This window comes from Ipomoea nil, unplaced genomic scaffold (assembly GCF_001879475.1).
Source record: "Ipomoea nil cultivar Tokyo-kokei standard unplaced genomic scaffold, Asagao_1.1 scaffold2704, whole genome shotgun sequence".
Classification (NCBI taxonomy): Eukaryota; Viridiplantae; Streptophyta; class Magnoliopsida; order Solanales; family Convolvulaceae; genus Ipomoea; species Ipomoea nil.
The window spans coordinates 1,351,130-1,371,896 of record NW_017619132.1 but is presented as its reverse complement, the minus strand read 5'-3'; the positions used below and the strand labels follow the sequence as shown (position 1 = coordinate 1,371,896).

At 37.0% G+C, this 20,767-nt stretch overlaps 2 protein-coding genes across 9 annotated transcripts; both read left to right on the top strand.

The window, feature by feature from the left end:
- The first annotated feature begins 159 nt into the window (after positions 1 to 159).
- LOC109155990 (phosphatidate phosphatase PAH1-like) lies at positions 160 to 5,180 on the top strand. 8 transcript variants are annotated; one of them, XM_019303734.1, is made up of 11 exons: positions 166 to 399; positions 620 to 2,228; positions 2,339 to 2,943; positions 3,371 to 3,444; positions 3,671 to 3,755; positions 3,946 to 4,032; positions 4,135 to 4,207; positions 4,298 to 4,341; positions 4,427 to 4,555; positions 4,641 to 4,739; positions 4,969 to 5,180. In XM_019303734.1, exons 2-11 carry the CDS (start codon positions 1,004 to 1,006, stop codon positions 5,029 to 5,031), a joined length of 2,484 nt encoding a protein of 827 aa, XP_019159279.1. In that variant the 5' UTR covers positions 166 to 399; positions 620 to 1,003; the 3' UTR covers positions 5,032 to 5,180. The 8 variants fall into 8 exon arrangements, with proteins under 8 accessions (XP_019159285.1, XP_019159281.1, XP_019159280.1 ...); XM_019303739.1 differs by having other exon boundaries at positions 166 to 2,126; positions 2,193 to 2,213; XM_019303738.1 differs by having other exon boundaries at positions 166 to 2,126; positions 2,193 to 2,216.
- A 7,590-nt stretch (positions 5,181 to 12,770) lies between these two features.
- Positions 12,771 to 13,391, top strand: LOC109155656 (putative F-box protein At3g52320). Its single transcript, XM_019303279.1, has one exon. It carries the CDS (start codon positions 12,771 to 12,773, stop codon positions 13,389 to 13,391), a length of 621 nt encoding a protein of 206 aa, XP_019158824.1.
- The last annotated feature ends 7,376 nt before the right edge of the window (positions 13,392 to 20,767 follow it).

Here is a 20,767-nt window from a genome sequence, read left to right as displayed (position 1 = left end):
AAAAACTTGCATACACTAAACCATGCTCTATGCCTTTATGTAATAGTCAACTATACAAAAATAATAATAAATCGCACTAAAATCAATTTACTAACATTCTAGTATAAGAATTATACACCACCCACTAATCCACCCTCTCAAAACTTTTTCTCATTTTTTGAAGGAACGCTCAAGTCTCAACTATCCTCTGCGTGTTCAAACGTTGAAGTGAAACAGTGAAACCTATTTTTCTTTTCCCATTGTACCCAACAACCCCTTCCTGCGAGCCAACTACCAAAACTGTTTCTTGCAAGATTTGCCAAGAGCGGAGCATTTCTAGAACACGAAACAGTCATCCATCCAAATTGTCCAGGACTAATCTTTACTTTAATTTCAAGAACACCCAGGAATTTAGTTTTGGTAAGTAGGAAGTTATGATTCTTGTTGGTTTGTACTACAAACATCTCATAAATTCATAGCACAACTCTAGCAATCTTCCAAGACTCCAAGTCAATGAAATGAAAAATCAAAACTTTAAATTTTTTATTCGCATCTTTATCCGGAAAATTCCTTAATAATTAAGAAGCGTAGTCTACTACGCAATAGAACGATCCCAATAATATTCCCAGATTCCCATCAGGTATAAATGCAAGAGAAGACAATTTCAGTTGCAGAAAGTCAGAAAGACTTCAATTTTGGTGGCTATTTTCAGCTGATGCTGCTGTTGGAGCTATGTTCTATCTGTTTCTTTATGAATCTGTAAGTCTTTGTTTGTTTTGTTCTGCTAGTTCTTATCTGGTTTAACTGATTTACTGAAATGATGTCTGGTTAAGAACTGAGGGTTGCGAATTTAGTGTTTAGGGATTGATTCAATTTGGATTCTTTTAGGTTCTTTGAAGTGGTTTGAACTTAATTTAGACTGGGTAGGGCGTTTGTTTTGGTGGGAATTGTTGAATTTAATCAATTTATGTGTTCTTGAGAGGGGGTGGGGGGTGGGGGTGTGAATTTCTTAGTAATTGAGCAGATGAATGTGGTGGGTAGAGTTAGCAGCATTATAACCGCGGGTGTGTACTCGGTTGCCACCCCGTTTCATCCTTTTGGTGGAGCTGTCGACATTATTGCTGTAAAGCAGCAGGATGGGAGCTTCAGGTGCACCCCTTGGTATGTTCGGTTCGGTAAATTTCAGGGCGTTCTTAAAGGGTCCGAGAAGGTTGTTAGGATACAGGTTAATGGAGTTGAAGCCGATTTTCACATGTATCTTGACAACTCTGGTGAAGCCTATTTCGTGAGGGAGGTTGATGCTGATAAGGAGAGTGAATCGAACGGAGGCTTGATAGTTTCTGATGAAGGGTCTCATAGGCACGAGACTAATGAGTCCATTGATTCTGAGTTAGAGAGGCAAGAGGAACGTGTTGGTTCGGGTGTAGCTCTTCTAGATAGGACAGAGTCTGGGTTATATGAGTTTTACGACGTTCAATCTTCTCTTGAGGATTCGATTAACTTATCAGAATATGGTTCCAGCCACTATGAAAATTTAGATGCTGTGGAACACATTTTAGAATCCCAAAGTTCTAGTCCAGAAGTTGTTTTGGTGAGCGTGGATGGCCACATATTGACTGCACCGATCTCTTCATCTGATAATACAGAAAATGTAGAGCTGAGCATGCCTCGGTTTCATCTTGGCCCGGGTGAAAGTGCTGATTTTCGCAAGGGGAATGCAAAGTTTAGCACAGGCAAAGCTAAACGGGCCACTGATTGCTCGGGTGTTACTGAAACATCTGTACCGAGTGTTGGTTTTGAGAATCGGGATACAAAGTTTCATAGGAATGACAGTCTCGAGAGTACATCGTCTGACATCAAGAACGAGGATGTTTTCAAAAGTTGTTTGGAGTTATCAGAATTGGCCTTGGAGATTGGAAACAAGCCCAACCAAAAAGACACCCTTTCCTCATTTGGAGGTTCAGAAGAGATGTCTCATTTGAGCCCCCTAACAATCAAGGAAACCGAAGATCGTTCTAACAAATTTGGTCACGATAACATGTTACCTCCTGGATCTGATCCGTCTAGCTGTTATCCTCTCCCAAGTGTACTGGTTGAAGTTGAAAACCTCGTGGAAAGTACATCAAAAATTGATCTTACCGATTCTGATACTCCACAGATTGAGGGTTCAGACAAATGTGTTCAAAGTGAAAATTTGGAACCACACGCGAGAGATTCTGTTGCTGATGCACACGGTGGTAATAACAGGAGTACGGCCTGTTCCCTGATTTCAGTATAATTTTCAGTCACATTTTAACTATTTGAGTTCACACAATTCAAGCTCGACTCAATGTACACATTGTTGTATGTATATATGCAGGATTGGAGATCTCTCGTTGTGGGAACTTGCTTCACCCTGGAATGGGCTCGAGTGAAGCTGCAGAAGTCTTTAAGGCAAACCGTATATCTGAGGAGGAATATAAAAGCGATGCAGAATCCATAATTAAGAATAAAGATTTGGTTGTTAGAATTCGAGGGAAGTACTTGCCGTGGGAGAGGGCTGCTTCTATTGTTCTTGGAATGGCTGCATATAACTTGGAATTACCTATTGAATCTACTGACGTAATTCGAGTTGAGCGGGATGAAGGGCCAAGAACGAGGGAAGATGATTCTGGGTTCAGTGGAACTCCTTCTGGACGGCGATGGAGGCTCTGGCCAAATCCATTTAGAAGAGTTAAGAGTCTCGAGCATAGAAGCAGTAATTCAACAACCGAGGATGCATCTGTTGATTCTGAATGTACCTTACAGAACCAAGGTGTAGAAGTAGAACCAAACGCAACACCACAGGGAGGCAAAGAATCTTCGCACAAGCAATTTGTGAGGACAAATATTCCGACTTCTGATGAAATTGCATCTTTGAACCTCAAGGAGGGGCAAAACACGGTTTCTTTCATTTTCTCTACAAGGGTCCTAGGGGAGCAGAAGGTACGTGATCTTTCTTGTCTTGTCTTGATATGTAGCCCTGTTTAGTAAAATAGTTAGCCTATCAGCCAATTTTGGCTTATTTGACCACTATTAGCTGTTTAACTTGGTTAAACAATCAATATGAGTGTTTGATTAATTAGCTTTTTATAAAAAGTTATTGCTCCAAAATGCTAAAATTCAAAAAGCTGCTCAAAGTAGCTTTTTTGATCAGTTTTTTGAGAAAGTCATTTTGTATGTAATCCGCTAACAGCTAATTTACCAAACATTTTTCTACAATCAACTAATGCTATCAACTAGCCAAACCCACTAACCCAATCAACTAATAGTCATTTACCAAACACTCCCATATTGTATATCTACTCGGCTGGATGTTTTACTTTCATAATTGGATTGCTGAACCTTTTTTTTTTTTTTTTTACTGAAACAGGTTGAAGCTCATATGTACCTATGGAAGTGGAATGCACGAATTGTAATTTCTGATGTTGATGGTACTATTACCAAGTAAGCTTGCTTGATTTCATATGGTTTCTGTCGATTTAGAATAATTTTAAAACTTCCGAGGTTGCATACTAGCAATTTCTTGTTATACTTAATTAGATGACGGGTCTTATCCCAACTCGCACCCTCCATTGATGCCTTTATAGGACAGTCAACATATTTTTCGATTGTCAAAAAGGACAATAATGTGCAATGATATGTCTCGCCAACAAATATGTTTCATGTGTAGGTCTGATGTTCTTGGTCAGTTCATGCCTTTGGTTGGGAAGGACTGGACACATTCTGGAATTGCAAGACTATACTCGGCAATTAAGGTGTGTTTCCTTTATTCGAGATCTCACAAACCCTTTCCTTGAAAAAATTTCATCTTTTTTTTGCTTATGCTTATTGTCTTTAAGTTGTCGATGCTTTTGATATTCACTATCATGGCGATCTGACGTGATTGATTTTCACGAATTTTCGATCCGTTTCACTAATGAGCCTGAATATCCTTGCGAACTGCAGGAGAATGGGTACCAGTTACTTTTTCTGAGTGCTCGTGCAATTGTTCAAGCATATTTGACCAGAAGTTTTCTATTCAATCTTAAACAGGTACGCAAAATGCAAAAAAGACATTGTAGTAAAAATGAAATCTTGGTTTTGGACATGATTAAAGTTGTGATTGTAACTATATAGAAACTCGTATGATTCTAGGATGGGCAAACTCTTCCAAATGGACCGGTTGTTATTTCCCCTGATGGTCTATTTCCATCGCTGTACCGAGAAGGTAAACCTTCCATTCATGGCTGAATTAGAATGGATTTAGCTATTCTCCTGTCTAGACTACGAACCCTTACGTCTCTTATTGGTTTGGCAGTAATAAAACGAGCTCCTCATGAATTTAAGATTGCCTGTCTACAGGTATTCCCCGATAGTTTAAAGTCCTTCAATTCTCGTGACTTCAGTTTTCCCGGCCTCTTCTGATGCATAATAAAACTGTTTCCAGGATATCAAGGCTCTGTTCCCTCCGGATTATAACCCATTTTACGCGGGATTTGGCAACAGAGACACTGATGAACTCAGTTACAGAAGAATTGGAATTCCAAAGGGAAAGATCTTCATAATCAACCCCAAGGTAATTAATCGAGTTCTTGATCATGCTCCGTTTTTTTATTTGATTTTTTCCGTTTTCTACTTAATAAAGTGAAGAATTGTTGCAGGGCGAGGTAGCCATTAGTCACCGTTTAGATGTGAAGTCATACACTTCCTTGCACACTCTAGTAAACGACATGTTCCCGCCAACATCAATGATTGGACAGGTAAGAAATGCCTGTGAGCCTTGATGATGAAATCAAACTCGTAACTTTCAGATACTTTATATATCGGGATTATGTGTGGTTGTAAGATTAGAGGGTTGTACATTATTTTGCTTCAACTTCAGAACATTTTGTATCGCGAGTTCTTCATTCATTCTTGCGTTTGTGGTTTTCGGTGTTTAATTGCATTCTGTTCTTTGGTGTAACATGAATCTTGATGGTTATTCTGCAGGAAGATTTTAATGATTGGAACCACTGGAAAATGCCATTGCCAGAGATTAATGGTAGCTTGTAGGGGTTTGGTTCGTACAAGGATGAACTCAGACCAACATTCTTCTAAACATCTTATTACACTTTTCTTGGTGGCACACATGCTATAAATTATTATTATTATTATTATTATTATTTTAAGGAATAAGGGTAAAAAATTATTATTATTATTATTATCTAAGTCATCAAAACATATTGACGTGACATTTTAACTACCTTTAACTTGGAGGTTACTTAGAATAACATGTTAAAGGGTAATTGCACTTTTTTTTCTAAGTTCAGAGGTCTAATTATAATTTTTTCTAGTTCAAAGGCTTAATTGCACTTTCATGAACCTTGCCCACTCTATCGGCGGGAGATTATCATGGGTGCGGATGAACATCAACTCTCAGGTAGGAAAGCGTGCCGCCAGCAACTACGAATGGACAAATCTGCGCGCATAACAACAATTATTTTCTTTTTTAAAAAAATATTTAAATGAAATGCCATGTAGATGCCAAGTAAGCAAAATTAACTGGTTACTTTTTAGTCACTTGTTAAAAATGATAATTGCACACTTTTAACAAGTTTAAGAGTTTAATTGAATGTTTTTTTAGTTCAAGTGAATAATTCACTTTGTTATATAGTTGAAGGGTCTATTTGACTCTTATCCTTAATTCTTACAACTCAATTTTGAGACGACAATAATTCTTAACCCTTCAAATAAAATCTCATCCTCTATCGATCCAGGGATTCAGAATCTAAAAGATACAAGGTTTTGATGTCAGTTCAGAGTGGGGTCAACTGCTACGAGTATAAGCATTGGGTTTTTACTGTGGGAGTGGATAGATCATGGAGGGAGATCAACAACTACTGTTCCCACCCCTTCTTCTCATTTGAAGGCCGCCTTAGCTACGCTAACTTTAACTTTTCCCATACTAATTTTCACATTGACGGTGTTATCTATTCCTATAATTTCCTGCTGACTAACCATAGCATGGTTTCTATATTCCATATAGTAGCTTTTGATGTTGGGCATGAGAGTTTTTCTGTGATAACTCTTCCGGATGAAGTTTCACCACTGTCAAATTATTTTCTCAACAAATCTGCATTGCTAGAAGTTGGAGGTCAACTGGCTATGGTTCTTGTTCATGTTCCTGTACTAGGACGAGGAGAAGGCCTATGCTACATGAATGTTTGGACTTGGGAGAAATCTAAGAAATATTGGGAGAAGATTACTATCACTATTCCATTGGAATGGAGTAGAATGATTAACCACTCTAGAATATTGCTGCGCTATGCTACAAATCATGATGGGGAGATTGTGTTCTTAGGTATATATAGCCATCGAATTTTTATTTTGGTTTTTAACTTGAGAAGTAAGGTTTGGAGAAAATTTGATGTTACCCAAGAGTGTCTACTCTCCAAAAAAGCTGAAGCTTTAATTTAATTTGCCTATCAAGGAGGCTCTCAGTAAATGAAACTCAATAATTACTCCACTAATAATTTAGAGGTGATATTGATAATTAACATATTTGTTAAGGGGATAAATTACAATTTTTCCTTTCTTTTTTAATTGATCGGATATGCAAACCTGCAAACTGTCCATTTATTAGTTTGGGAATCGGTTTCTATGTCAAGTTGCTAGGAGTGGTTTACCCTCCTTCCATCATCTGTAACGTTTTGAGGTTGGATATAGTTTAATGGATTCTAATTTTCTTTTAAAAACAAACACAATCAATAACTCTCTTTGTTAAAAAAAAAAAATAAAAGTTGCATAGCAGGCAGGTAACTCTCCCAAAGACTGCACATGCACTCTTCAGTCTTCACGTGCTCACTAGTCGATTGAAGGCTTGTCATGTCCCTATCGTTTAATTTTTAAATTAAACTTACCTATTGACATAAAAGCATAAAAATATCTGCACATAAAAAAAATTGAAGAATTGTTGCAGGGCGAGGTAGCCATTAGTCACCGTTTAGATGTGAAGTCATACACTTCCTTGCATTGCACACTCTAGTAAACGACATGTTCCCGCCAACATCAATGCTTGGACAGGTAAGAAATGCCTGCGGGCCTTGATGATGAAATCAAACCCGTAACTTTCAGATACTTGGGATTATATGTGGTTGTAAGATTAGAGGGTTGAACATTCTTTTGCTTGAACTTCAGAAAGTAGAGTGTGACAGCAGAACATATTGTATCGCGAGTTCTTCATTCATTCTTGCGTTCGTGGTTTTCGGTGTTTAATTGCATTCTGTTGTTTGGTGTAACATGAATCTTGATGGTCATTCTGCAGGAAGATTTTAATGATTGGAACCACTGGAAAATGCCATTGCCAGAGATTAATGGTAGTTTGTAGTGGTTTGGTTCGTACAAGGATGAACATGAACTGAGACCAACATTCTTCTAAACATCTTAATATCTTATTTTTTATTGGAAAAAGGGTCAAATAAGCCCCTGAACATTATACAAGGAGGCAATTAGGCCCCTAAACTTTTAAAAGAAGCAATTAAGCACATCAACTTTTGACTTTGATGCAATTAGACCCAAAAACTGAATATTTACCTGTAATTGCAAGTAACCTCTTATGTGGCATCCTACTTGTCATTTTTATTAATAAAATAATATTTAATTTAAAAATAAAATAAAAAAACTTACCCGTTGTCCCGTCAAAGGCAGCCATGGCCGGCTGCCATGGCTGCCTTCCTCCTCCTTTTTCGTCTCCAAATCTGGAGACGAAGAAGGGCCCTCTTTCCCTTCTTCGCCTCCCGATCCCGAGACAAAGAAGGAAATGATTGTTATTTATTAAAAAAAAAAAAAAAAAAAAAAAAAAGAAGCTTGAAGGCAGCCATGGCCGTCGGCCATGACTACCTTATTCTGTGTTCCTTCTTCGTCTCCAAATCTGGAGATGAAGAAGGGTCCTCTTTCCTTTCTTCGTCTCCGGATCTGGAGACGAAGAAGAGAAAGATTTTTTTTTTTTTTTTTTTTTTTTTTTAAACGAGAGGTTCAAGGCAGCCATGGCTGTCTTGTTCTTCTCTCGTTCTTCGTCTCCACATTTGGAGAGAGAGAGAGAAGAGGTTGAAGGCAGCCATGGTCGTGGCCGGCCGACCGGCAGCGGCGAACAGCACATGACGAGAAATCATTACGTAATGTTTATTATTATTATTATTATTATTATTATTATTATTATTATTATAGATTATTTATTTTGATTTTTGATTTTTTTAATTTTTTTTTAAAGTTTGCATACGTGGCAAGCTCAAATGATGTCACATAAGAAGTTACCTGCAATTACAGGTAAATATTCAGTTTTTGGGTCTAATTGCACCAAAGTCAAAAGTTGATGTGTTTAATTGTTACTTTTAAAAGTTTAGGGGCCTAATTGCCTCCTTGTATAATGTTGATGGGCTTATTTGACGCTTTTCCCTTTTTTATTTTATCAACTCCCAAAATCTTTCAAGATTTGTTTAAGATCATTGAAATTTTTTCTAATTTTATCAACTCCCAAAATCTTTCCAAATTTGTCTAAGATACATGGTGCACACTGTTCTATGTTCATAATTACTGAATTATATGTTCATAATTATAAAGTTATATATTCATAATTTGTGAACTTCATATTTATAATTATTGAATTGTTGAACTTTGTATTTACAAATCACAGAACTATATGTTCATAATTTGAATATACTATATTTAAATTATGAATCTACGGTGTGCACTCGGTTGCACGACATAACGTTCCCACATGACTCGATCCCAATCTTTTTTTCAAACATCACCAAGTAACCAACTAAGCTGCTCCGACCCAACAGAGCATTTGAAAATATATAAATCACTGTGACTAATTCTTCTTATTATCAGGAGAGGAGAGGGAGAGGGAGAATTTTACCTTAAATGCAACTAAATTTTGAGAACACTATAATTCTTAACCCTCCAAATTAACCAAACCTAACTAAAACTCCTGCAAACAAATTACGATACGATCGAAGAAGACGGCCGGTGTTTCAACGTTTCTACCTCAAGAAATTCTGGTGGAGATCCTGTCCAAGCTTCCTGCTAAACCTCTAGTACGATTCAAGTGCGTTTCTAAATTCTTCTACGCTCTCATAGCTGATCATGGCTTTGGCGTTCTGCATCGCAGCTTGTCCTTGACCCTTCCCAGTAGGGCGGGAGTTCTTATCTCTATCGAGTCTCGAACACCGCACCCAGCCGACCTTTCCCGTGCATATTACACCCTAAATTTCAGCGAAGAAGAAAACCCTCGCCGCCGGGGAATGGTCCAAGCCAACCGTGTCGGCTACCCGGACGCTCAACTCTTTCTATGCTCCTCCTCCGACGGCCTGATTATTTGTGTGTCCAGACCCATTAATGGAGACGTCACTGTTTGCAACGTTAATACGAGACAACGTATTTTCCTTCCAAGAATCCAATCCCAATCTTCGAACTGTTCACTACTGTTGGGATACGATTCAGAATCTAAAAGATACAAGGTTTTGATGTCTGCCCGGATCACGATTGGTCGAAAGAGCAGCAAGAGGGACGGGCTCATCCACTACGAGTATAAGCATTGGGTTTTTACCGTGGGAGTGGATAAATCATGGAGGGAGATCAATAATTACTGTTCCCACCCCTTCTACCCCTTGATGGCTTTCTGCTACCCTTATTATTCCAATTCTGGTGTTTACATTGACGGTGTTATCTATTCCTATAATTGGCGGACTATCCATTGCGTGATTCCTAAATTCCATATAATAGCATTTGATCGAAGTTGGTTGTGAGAGCTTTTCTGTGATAAATCTTCCAGATGAAATCTCATCACTGTTATATACACTTCTCCGAATGTCTGCATTGCTAGAAGTTGGAGGTCGACTGGCTTTGGTTCATATTCTTGTTCATGAACTAGGAGGACGACAAATCCTATACTACATGAATGTTTGGACTTGGGAGAAATCTAAGAAATACTGGGAGAAGATTACTATCACCATTCCATTAGAATGGAGAAGAATGATTAACAACTCTAGATTGCTGCGCTTTACTACAAATCATGATGGGGAGATTGTGTTGTTATGTATATATCTTGAGAAATTTTTTATTTTGGTTTGTAACTTGAAAAGTGAGGTTTGGAGAAAATTTGATGTAAGTGGAATTGAAGACTTTCCAACTTTTAGCTCTTCGGATGTTACGGTGCACAATGTTGTGGACCATGTTTTCCCCTTGGAGTAATTTTAAGATTCAGATTGTTTAGCTTGCTTGAGTGTTTTTCTTGTTGTAAGATTTGGTCTGATTGACTATTTTTCTTGTGGTGGTAATAAGATTTAATTTGTTTTAGATTGTTGAGTGTTTTAATTTCCTTAACGTTTGAATGTTTTTGTTGCAGTATTTAGACGGTTTTAGTGTTTTCATTTTAAGTGTTTTTGTTGGTGTAAAATTTAGATGGTTTGTGCAAAGATTTAGATTGGTTGAGTGTGCAAATATATAAATCAAGGAATGGGAGAAGATTATATATATTACTGTGACCATTCTATTGGAGCTTGAAACTTCCCCAAAGGTCAAAATACCTCTTGTCTGCTTACCACTACAGGGGATCGATTCTCACATGGGTCGGAATACCCTTGAAAAAATAGTAGTCTTAAAAGGTCTCAAGATCGATTCACATATGTCGGAATACCCTTGAAAAAAGGGCTGTCTTGGAAGGTCTCAGGATCGATTCTCATCCCAAACATGGGTCGGAATACCCTTGAAAAAATGACGGAACCAAAATCTAAGGTGCAGCAAGAGTCGGAATACCCTTGAAAAAATGGCAGAACCAAAATCTAAGGTGCAGCAAGATGGAACAGGGAACCAAAAAACAAAAAAACAAACAAAAAAAACAGAAGAACCAAAAAACAAAAAAACAAACAAAAAAAACAGAAGAACCAAAAAACAAAAAAACAAACAAAAAAAACAGAAGATCGAGATTGGATCTGCAAACTAGACTGTCCGTTTGTTAGCTCGAGAGTCGATTTTTATGTCAAATTGCAAGGAGTGGTATATCTACCCTCCTTCCATCATCATGAATGTTTTGAGCTTGGATATATATAGTTTAATGGATTTTAATTTTCTTAAAAAAAAAAAAAAACACAATCAATAACTCTAAAAAAACAGTTGCATGCAGGTAAGTTGCTCAAAGACGCACGCTCTTCACGTACCCACTAGCCGACATAAAAATATATGTAAAAGTAGAATTAATTTCCTTTTACTCCAATCCCTCATTAATTAGGCCGAAAATCTCAAATTTAGATTCCAACTAACATTGGTTGTATTTTCAGGAGAGTTTTAGCTTAAATACAACTCCATCAGCGACGCCAGTCTTTATGTAAGTTGCTCGCTCTTCACTTGCCCACTAGTCAATTGAAGGCTTGTCATGTCCTTATCATTTAATTTTTAAATTAACCTACCTATTGACATAAAATATGTATGTAGAAGTAGAATTAATTTCCTTTTACTCCAATTCCTCATTAATTAGGAAATCTTAACCAAGTGGCTTGTAGTCCACTGGTATTGGGTTGCTCCCCTATGTGGGAGGTGTAAGGTTTGAACCTTAGTTGAGGTAATAGTGTGTATATGTAAGGTATCTCTCAACATTATATTGGTTGTATTTCAAATTTTCAATCCGGGAGGGAGAGTTTTAACTTAAATACAATTTGATCAATTATGAGAGTGTAATACTACATGTACCCTCTCTATTGAAGTGTCATTATTTGATTGGTTTAAATAACAAAGTTGGGCACGGTGTATCCTCACTTTTTACTCCATTTTGTACTCTCTATTGAAGTGTCATTATTTGATTCGTTTAAATAACAAAGTTGGGCACGGTTACGGCAATTTTTCCATATATCATTTTCCATTTTGAGACGGCACGTACCTTAAAAACTCCATGCATCCTTACTCCCACTACCTTGAAAACTCCATGCATCCTTACTCCCACTACTCGAATGTTAATTAGTTACCGCATGGGCAGCTCAATTGGTCAGAGGTGAAACTTTGGAAGAATGACCAGGGATAGCTACCTCTCAAAGTGAGGAGGGTTCCTTGTGCGCAGTGAGCACCGGCTCTGTGGTTCATGTTCAGTTGAGTTACCATGATTTACATCCTCTCAAATGCTCTGTCGGGTCGGAGTGTGGCAGCCTTTTGGAAGAATGTAATTGAAGCATGTGCTCCATCTCAACTAAAAGCCTAAGGTAATAGTTGGATTGCACATTAATGGCTATATGCTCACACGCCCCCTCACGTGTGCGGTGGGTTCCAAGCAACACATGGACCGGTCCAAATTGAAGCATGTGCTCCATCTCAACTAAAAGTCTAAGCTAATAGTTGGATTGCACATTAATGGCTATATGCTCACAAATGTTAATTAGTTACGTTGTATCGCATGCAATCACATCCTTATCAAATACAACTAACTGAATTTTGAGACCAGAATAATTTTTAACCCTAAAACACATTCTTATCAAAAACAACTAACTGAATTTTTTAACCCTAAAACACATTCTTATCAAATACAACTGACTGAATTTTGAGACCACAATAATTTTTAACCCTAAAACACATTCTTATCAAATACAACTAACTGAATTTTGAGACGACAATAATTTTTAACCCTAAAACACATTCTTATCAAATACAACTAACTGAATTTTGAGACCACAATAATTTTTAACCCTAAAACTAAAATCTCATCCTCGATCCTATACGATAGCATAAGTGCATCGAAGAAAACGGCGGGTGTTTTACCTGTTTCAATGTTGTCGTTACCTTCAATGTTGTCGTTACCTGAAGACATTCTCGTCGAGATCCTCTCCAAGCTTCCTGCTAAATCCTTAGTACGATTCAGGTGCGTTTCTAAATTCTTTTGTGCTCTCATAGCTAATCATGGCTTTGGCGTTCTGCATCGCAGCTTGTCCTTGACACTTCCCAGTAGGGCGGGCGTTCTCATCTCTATCGAGTCTCGAACACAGCACTCCACCGCCGGTCCCTGTGCATATTACACCCTAAATTTCAGCGAAGAAGAAAACCCCCGCCGGGGAACGCTCCAAGCCAACCGTGTCGGCTACCTGGACGCTAAACCCTATCTACTCTCCTCTTCCTCTGACGGCCTGATTTGTGTGTCGTCCATAGCCAATGGAGACGTCGCTGTTTGCAATGTTAGTACGGGACAACGTATTTTCCTTCCAACAATCCAATACAAGAATGACTCTGCACTGCTGTTGGGGTACGATTCAGAATCTAAAAGATACAAGGTTTTGATGTCAGTCTGCAGAAATATTGGCAAGAAGATCATGGGGCCCTTATGCTACGAGCATAAGCATTGGGTTTTTACCGTGGGAGTGGATAAATCATGGAGGGAGATCAAAAAGAGTTAATTCCAGCAAAGGTCCTCTAACTATAGTGATTTTCCACATTTAGTCCTCGTCTTTTAATTTGGACGAATTAAACCCTTGATTATCATAATCTTTCCACCATTGGTCCTTCCGTCACCTCACTTGTTATTTTAACGTTAAGTTGAGGGGTATATTTGTCTTATCACAGCCTATGTGTCTTTCTCTTTGCTCTATTACACCGCCAAACAACACACCTCTCTCTCTCTTCATTTACCCACTATTCTATACTCAGCCCTCAGGAATCCACATTTTGCAAAGAGAGAGAAGCAAGAGCGAAAAACATTTTCTAGAGAGAGAGAGGCAGAGAGCCCAGATCAATTATATTCTAACTCATTATTAGTGGCCCTTTTGGATTCTCACTACAGGGAGCTATTTGAGCTTATGGAGAAGCCATTGTTGCTGCATGCAGATGCAGATGGTTGAAGAGGTTGTTTCTCGCCATAATATCACCATTTTTGCGCCGAGTAATGAGGCTTTGTAGCGAGATTTGAACTTGGAGTTTAAGTGATTCTTGCTTGAGCCTGGGAATCTGCGGTCTTTGTAGAATCGAATGTTCTTTCACATGATACCTACTCGCATTGAGGCAAAACATTGGCTTTAGGAGTCACAGGGAGTGCATAATCATTTCAGTTTATGCCGCGACTCTGGCGATAAGAATTTCGTAAAGAAGAAGCTGTTAAGATATTTTGTATCAATTAGTTGGTTGTATCAGTTAGGATATTTTCATTCATATGTCTTCCTAGTTTTCAGTATGTAAAAGGGCAGTAGACAGTGTACGCATAATCAATAGACAGAGCAGTTTTCTTCCTCATTCTTCATTCCAGACTTCATCTTTATGATATGGTAGAGAGGTGACCGCCGCATAATCATTTGAGTTCTTGATAGACAGCCTCAAAATTATCCGTAATTTTTCAACACCGTCACCGATTGTTTCTCCGTCGTCAATCTCCGGCTTTCTTTCTCTCACTCAAAATTTTCAAAAATGGCGATGAGACTGAATACTATCAGGCCACTAACAGTAGCCATGCTTGCAGTATGGGCGATCGCAGTGGTCTCAGCCCACCATCCAGCACCGGCGCAGCGGTGGATTGTAACAACATCATCCTCAACCTGGCAGATTGCATAACCTTCGTCACCAATGACAGCACCGAGGCAAAGCCGCAGGGGAGCTGCTGTTCCGGCCTAAAAATGGTGCTGAAAACCAAAACGGAGTGCCTGTGCAATGGGTTTAAAAACAGCCCTCTCTCTCCCCTCCGCTTACCATGTCTCCGCTCCCTCAGAGTTAGCAACAGCGGCTTGAACATCGGCATCATTTCCTCCTCGCCATTATAGCCACCTCCAAGCTCAATTGCAGTCACACCTATAGGATCTAATCAGGTAGCGCCAAGGCTAACTCAGGGAGACCCACCGTCTTCTGCAATGACACCGGCGGGATCCATTGTCGCCACCCTGACCGCGGCAGCCGCAGCAGCATTGCTGGTGGTGTTTTGAGACAGGGTTGGAGAATTGCGTTTGTGATGTTTGATCATAGTAGTGGTATATTTAGTAGGTGGTGTTTGTCGTGAGGGAGAAAAGGAGCATATTGGTCAGGTTTTGAATTGAATTTGAATGATTATAGATGGGGAGTATTATTATTGAAGAGGAGAGGATTTGAGGAAGAAGACGCTGAGTAAATGAAACGACCATTTTACCCCTTAATTTAACGCCAAAATAACAGTGAGGTGACGGAAGGACCGATGGTGGAAAGATTATGATAGTCAAGGGTTTAATTTGTTCAAATTAAAAGACGAGGACTAAATCTGGAAAATTACGATAATCAGAAGACCTTTGCTGGAATTAATTCAGATCAAAAACTACTGTTCCCACCCCTTTTACCCCTTTAATGGCTGTCACGTTTCCAATACTAGAGTTTACATTAACGGCTTTATCTATTCCTATAATTGGTGGACTAAACCTGGCACGATTTCTAAATTCCATATAATAGCATTTGAAGTTGGGTGTGAGAGTTTTTCCGTGATAAATTTACCAGATGAAGTTTCATCGCTGGAGTTTTCTAATGCACATAGTTTACTTCTCATAGAGTCTGCATTGCTAGAAGTTGATGGAGGTCGACTGGCTATGGTTGTTGTTGATAGACGAGGAAGAAGAGATGTATGCTACATGAATGTTTGGACTTGGGAGAAATCTAAAGACTGCTGGGAGAAGATTACCATCACCATTCCATTGGAAGGGAGTAGAAAGATTAACAATGCTAGAAAGTTGCGCTTTGTCACAAATCATGCTAGGGAGATTGTGTTGTTATGTATATATAATGAGCAAATTTCTATTTTGGTTTTTAACTTGAAAAATAAAGTTTGCAGAGAATTTGATGTAAATGGAGGTGAAAAGTTTTCAACTTTTGACTTTTGGGAAGTTAATGGTGTTGTGGACCATGTGTTTCCTTTGGAGTAAGATTCAGAAAAAAAAAAGGTTTTTTTTTTTTTTTTTTTTTTTTGTTTTGGTGATTTCTATTTTGGTTTGTAACTTGAAAAATAAGGTTTGCAGAGAATTTGATGTAAATGGAGTTGAAAAGTTTTCAACTTTTGACTTTTGGGAAGTTACTGGTGTTGTGGACCATGTGTTCCCTTTGGAGTAAGATTCAGAAAAAAAATAGTTTTTTTTTTTTTTTGGGTGATATAGTAAGTTTTAGTCTGTTTGAGTGTTTTCATTTAGATTATAATGTTTGAGTGTTTTAATTTCCTAGATTGTTGTAAGTTTTAGACTATAGTGTTTTTGTTGGAGTAAGATTAATTATATTTAGCCTCTTTAACTAAATTAAATGTTTTTCTCCGTCCAGTGTATTCAATCAAAACTTTGATAATATTTTAAAGAAGAGTTTTTTGCACTTTTGGTCCCACGACTATAGTGACACTATCAGAATTGATCCACGACTTTCAAACCTTGCAATTTTAATTTACGACTATTGTTTTTTTTGGCAAAAATGATCCAGTACAAATCTCAGGCACATTAAGCACGACTCCGCACATTAATCTACTCGCACATGTGCCCTTCCCTATATATATAGTTAGGTTTAAAAACGATATGATAGGGGAATGCATGACTAGCGTTGACTGTGTATATGGTGTAGCTAGTATAGGTGTAACATAATATGACCGCTATTTATTATGTAAGTTGAGTATTATGGAAGTCCATTAGTATTGAAATATGTAATGAAAAAAAAAATCCTTCAATGTTGTGAATTTGGCCTTCTTATACAAATAATAAATATTTCATCGTTTGTATTTAAATTTTGTCTATTTTAAAATTTGTTATGAAATATTTTAAAGATGAAATGTTTTAATATATTGTTTCATATTATCTATTTGTTTTAATCTTATCCATTCATGAGATAATTTTAAATAAAAAATATTTTTCTTTTATATATTATATAACAATGAATTCTTAGTGGGCTATAAACAAATTTGTGTAAACTTATTGAGACATTGGTCATATACCCATATTTGACGTGCTCTCCACTTGCTTGTCTCAACTTTGAGACATATATTATACTGCTCTCCACTTGCTTGTCTCAACTTTGAGACATATATTATACAGATGAAAGAAATGATTATCAAACTTATGCACCTGTTAATTCCGTATCTTTCAATAAATTGAATAAGCTAGGTCCTAGCTTTTCAATAGCCTGCAAAAAATAGTGTAATTTGCAACAAATTCTCATAACATATAAAGTTTTAAGAAACACAACAATCGGACTTTGCCTATACAAATTCAATTTATAAAGTGACTGTATGCTCGACGAGGAAGTCTGGAGGCAACGACAATGTTGAAACACCCGCCGTTTTCTTCGATGCACTCATCGTATGGTACGAAGTTCGGTCGTACTTGCCTGGATTGGGAATGAGATTTTACTTTTAGGGTTAAGGATGTATGGAGTTTTTAAGGTACGTAAAGACTGCCGTCTCAAAATTGATCGAGTTGTATTTAAGTTAAAACTCTCCTCCCCAGATTGAAAATTTTGAAATTCAACAAATGTTAGTTGAATCTAAATTGGAGATTTTCTAATTCAATAGTTAGGTTTAGAAATTAAATGATAGGGACATAATAAGCCTTCAATCGACTAGTGGGCACGTGAAGAGCATATAGTTAGGTTTAGAAATTAAATGATAGGGACATAACAAGCCTTCAATCCACTAGTGGGCACGTGAAGAGCATGCAGTACGTCTTTGAGTAACTTACCTGCATATATGCAACTATTTTTTTTACAAGAGAGTTACTGATTGTGTTTTTTTTTAAAAGAAAATTAGAATCTATTAAACTATATATATCCAAGTTCAAAACATTGCAGATGATAGAAGGAGGGTAGATATACCCCTCCTTGCAATTTGACATAGAAATAGACTCCCGAGCTAATAAATAGACAGTCTGATTCACAGGTTCGATCCATTAAAAAAATCACATCTTCCCTATTAAGTGCCCTATTTACTTCTCAGAAAGTCTACATTGTTAGACGTTGGAGGTCGATTGGCTATGGTTTTTGTTCTTGTTACTGAAGTAGGAGGAGGTGTCCAGGGATTCATGATTGTTTGGACTTTGGAGAAATCTAAGAAATGCTGGGAGAAGACTACTATCACCATTCCATGGGAATGGAGAAGAATGATTAACAACACTAAATGGTTGCGCTTTACTACAAATCATGATGGAGAGATTGTGTTGTTATGTATATATATTGAGCAAATTTCAATTTTGGTTCGTGACTTGAAAAGTGAAATTTAGAGAAAATTTGATGTTAGTGGAGTTGAAGACTTTACTCTCTGGGAAGTTACTATGCACAATGTTGTGGACCATGTGTTTCCCTTGAGTAATTAAGATTCAGATTGCTTAGCTTACGTGTTTTTTTTTTTTATTCAGATTGTGTAGCTTGCTTGAGTGCAAGGTTCAATCTGATTGAGTGTTTTTCATTTAAATTGTTTGAGTGTTTTAATTTCCTTGTTGCAAGGTTTAGACTCTTTGAGTGTTTTTGTTAGAGTAAGATTATATTTAGCCTCTTTGAGTGTTTTCCTTGTTTAATTTTAAAACGGTTTTAATGTTTTCATTGTAAGTGTTTTTGTTGGAGTACTTAAAATTTAGATTGTTTGTGTTTTGAGCCTTTTCATTGGACTAAGGTTTAATTTAGAATGTTTGAGTATTTTGTTTGGGGGTGGGATTAAAAATTTTGAATTATGAAAGAACTATTTTTTGTTCATCATTAATTTGTTTCAAATTAATTTGGAAGGGGTTTTTTTTTTTCTTAATTATTTTCTCTCTAAATCTATTTCAATACTATTGTCTTGCATAATAATAATAATAATAATAATAATAATAATAATAATAATAATAATAATAATATTATTATTATTATTATTATTATTATTATTATTATTATTATTATTATTATTATTATTATTATTATTATTATTATTATTATTATTATTATTATTATTATTATTACTACTATTATTATTATTATTACTATTACTACTATTACTACTATTATTATTACTATTATTACTATTATTATTATTATTATTATTATTATTATTATATTACCACCCCCCTCACTTGGAATTAAGGATTAGGGAATTAAATCAAGGCATAGGGTAAGTGAGATGCACAAAAGTATCCAAGTATCATTCTCGTAGCTATTTGAACTTGCAATCTCACATTGAACTCCACTCTCGTGACAATTCAACCCAAGGATGCCCAATTAAGAACACAAGGTAAAGATTCCACTTAACACCCAAAATACTCTCGTATTGGGTATGTATTAAGTGTGTGAATGTGTGGCTAGTGTGCAAGCTCTACTCTCGTAGCAACAAACACTCCAAATCAAGCATATAATTATGATCCAACAATCATACACAAATTTTTCAACAAACCCATTTCATACAACAACCCTAGATCACCCAAATAATCCCCTTTATGCAATACAACTCAAATAGGCATCCATAGCAAGAAATCAAACCAAATCCTAGTCTCAAAACACTTAGCTACTCATAATATAACAATAGATACACAATATTAAACGAGTAATTGAAAGCATAGATGAAAAGTAAATAGAAGAGATAAATAGAAAATTTCTCTATTGAAGCCTTGAAATACAATTGCAATGTGTTCTTGAGCTTGGAAATGGAAAGGAACAAGAAATCTACACTAATCTAAGCTATACTAGAGCTAAACCTAACTAAGAAATGAAAAGGAAATGAAAGATCTGTTTTGGGGTGGAAAAATCTTCTTAAAAGGGGTCAAAACGCGCTGAAAAAAGTTGCAGAGGGCTAGCTGGCCACGGGCGTGGCTTCACCCGTGGCCAAAAATGCAGTGTGTACTGCCCAGTGGCCACGGACGAAATCTGTGCACCTGCTTCGACTTCTAGGCTATTTTTTACCCCCAAAAACTTTGAATTAGCATTTGTTGTCTTCATCAAAGTTGTAGCCCTTGAAGTTAGGTTTCCAATTATATAAAAATCACTTTATTTGGACACTCCTAGACCGCGATATGATCAAAATATGGAGACAGCGCCAATCTGGGCGAGAAATGCCACCTTACTATCTTTTGCTTTGCCTTTCCATTGAATTGCCTATATCATCAAGACCACTAAGGCACAAATATTTGGCACATGAAAGAGTGTTGTTCAATCTTCTTTCCTTCATTTTGCCTCACAAAAATATCCTCATGCTATGATGACTTGAAATCTTGATCAAATAGCTCAATGTTTGGCTCAAAACATCATTTTCTAATTGTCAAGTCACCTAAGCACAAACAATTAATCATTCCATAAGTTACCAAATTGACTCCATAATATAATGATTAACCAGTAAAAATACCCAAATGTGCAAGGAAAAAGTATTAGTTTTAAATATTCATCAGTTGTAACCTAATCAAGTTTGTCTGCAGTTAATTGTTGACCTGATAACCACAAGGTTCAAAATTTGACTTCCGATTTAAATCATAAGACATGATTTTCACAGTGCACACCTTCACCCTTCGGTAGTTGTACCCAGGGTTGCAACCATGATAAAAGTACTGTTACCCCAATTGCCAGCCACTTCGGTTCTTCTCCTACAACAATATAGGACAGTTTGCAGGTGGCATACTATTAATGTTTTTTGGGTTCCTCAAACACCAAAGAGCACAAAAGTTAGGTTCCTTATGCACTGCACTAATTCCTCTAAAACAACTCTCATAAGTCTTAATTATTGCACGTTGATTATAATGTATAAAACAATAACGGATAACCCCAACCAAATTTGTTAGACGGTTGGTTTGGTAACCTACAAGATTCTAAAGATCAAATTCAAGCATTAAAATAACATTACTCAAGC

What these genes read in the sequence shown, in the direction of transcription:
- LOC109155990 (XM_019303734.1), top strand. Translation starts at nt 1,004, where the DNA reads ATGAATGTGGTGGGTAGAGTTAGCAGCATTATAACCGCGGGTGTGTAC. An exon ending in ACACGGTGGTAATAACAGGA is followed by an intron (nt 2,229 to 2,338) that starts GTACGGCCTGTT and finishes GTATATATGCAG; the next exon opens with GATTGGAGATCTCTCGTTGT. An exon ending in TCCATCGCTGTACCGAGAAG is followed by an intron (nt 4,208 to 4,297) that starts GTAAACCTTCCA and finishes TTGGTTTGGCAG; the next exon opens with TAATAAAACGAGCTCCTCAT.
- LOC109155656 (XM_019303279.1), top strand. Translation starts at nt 12,771, where the DNA reads ATGTTGTCGTTACCTTCAATGTTGTCGTTACCTGAAGACATTCTCGTC.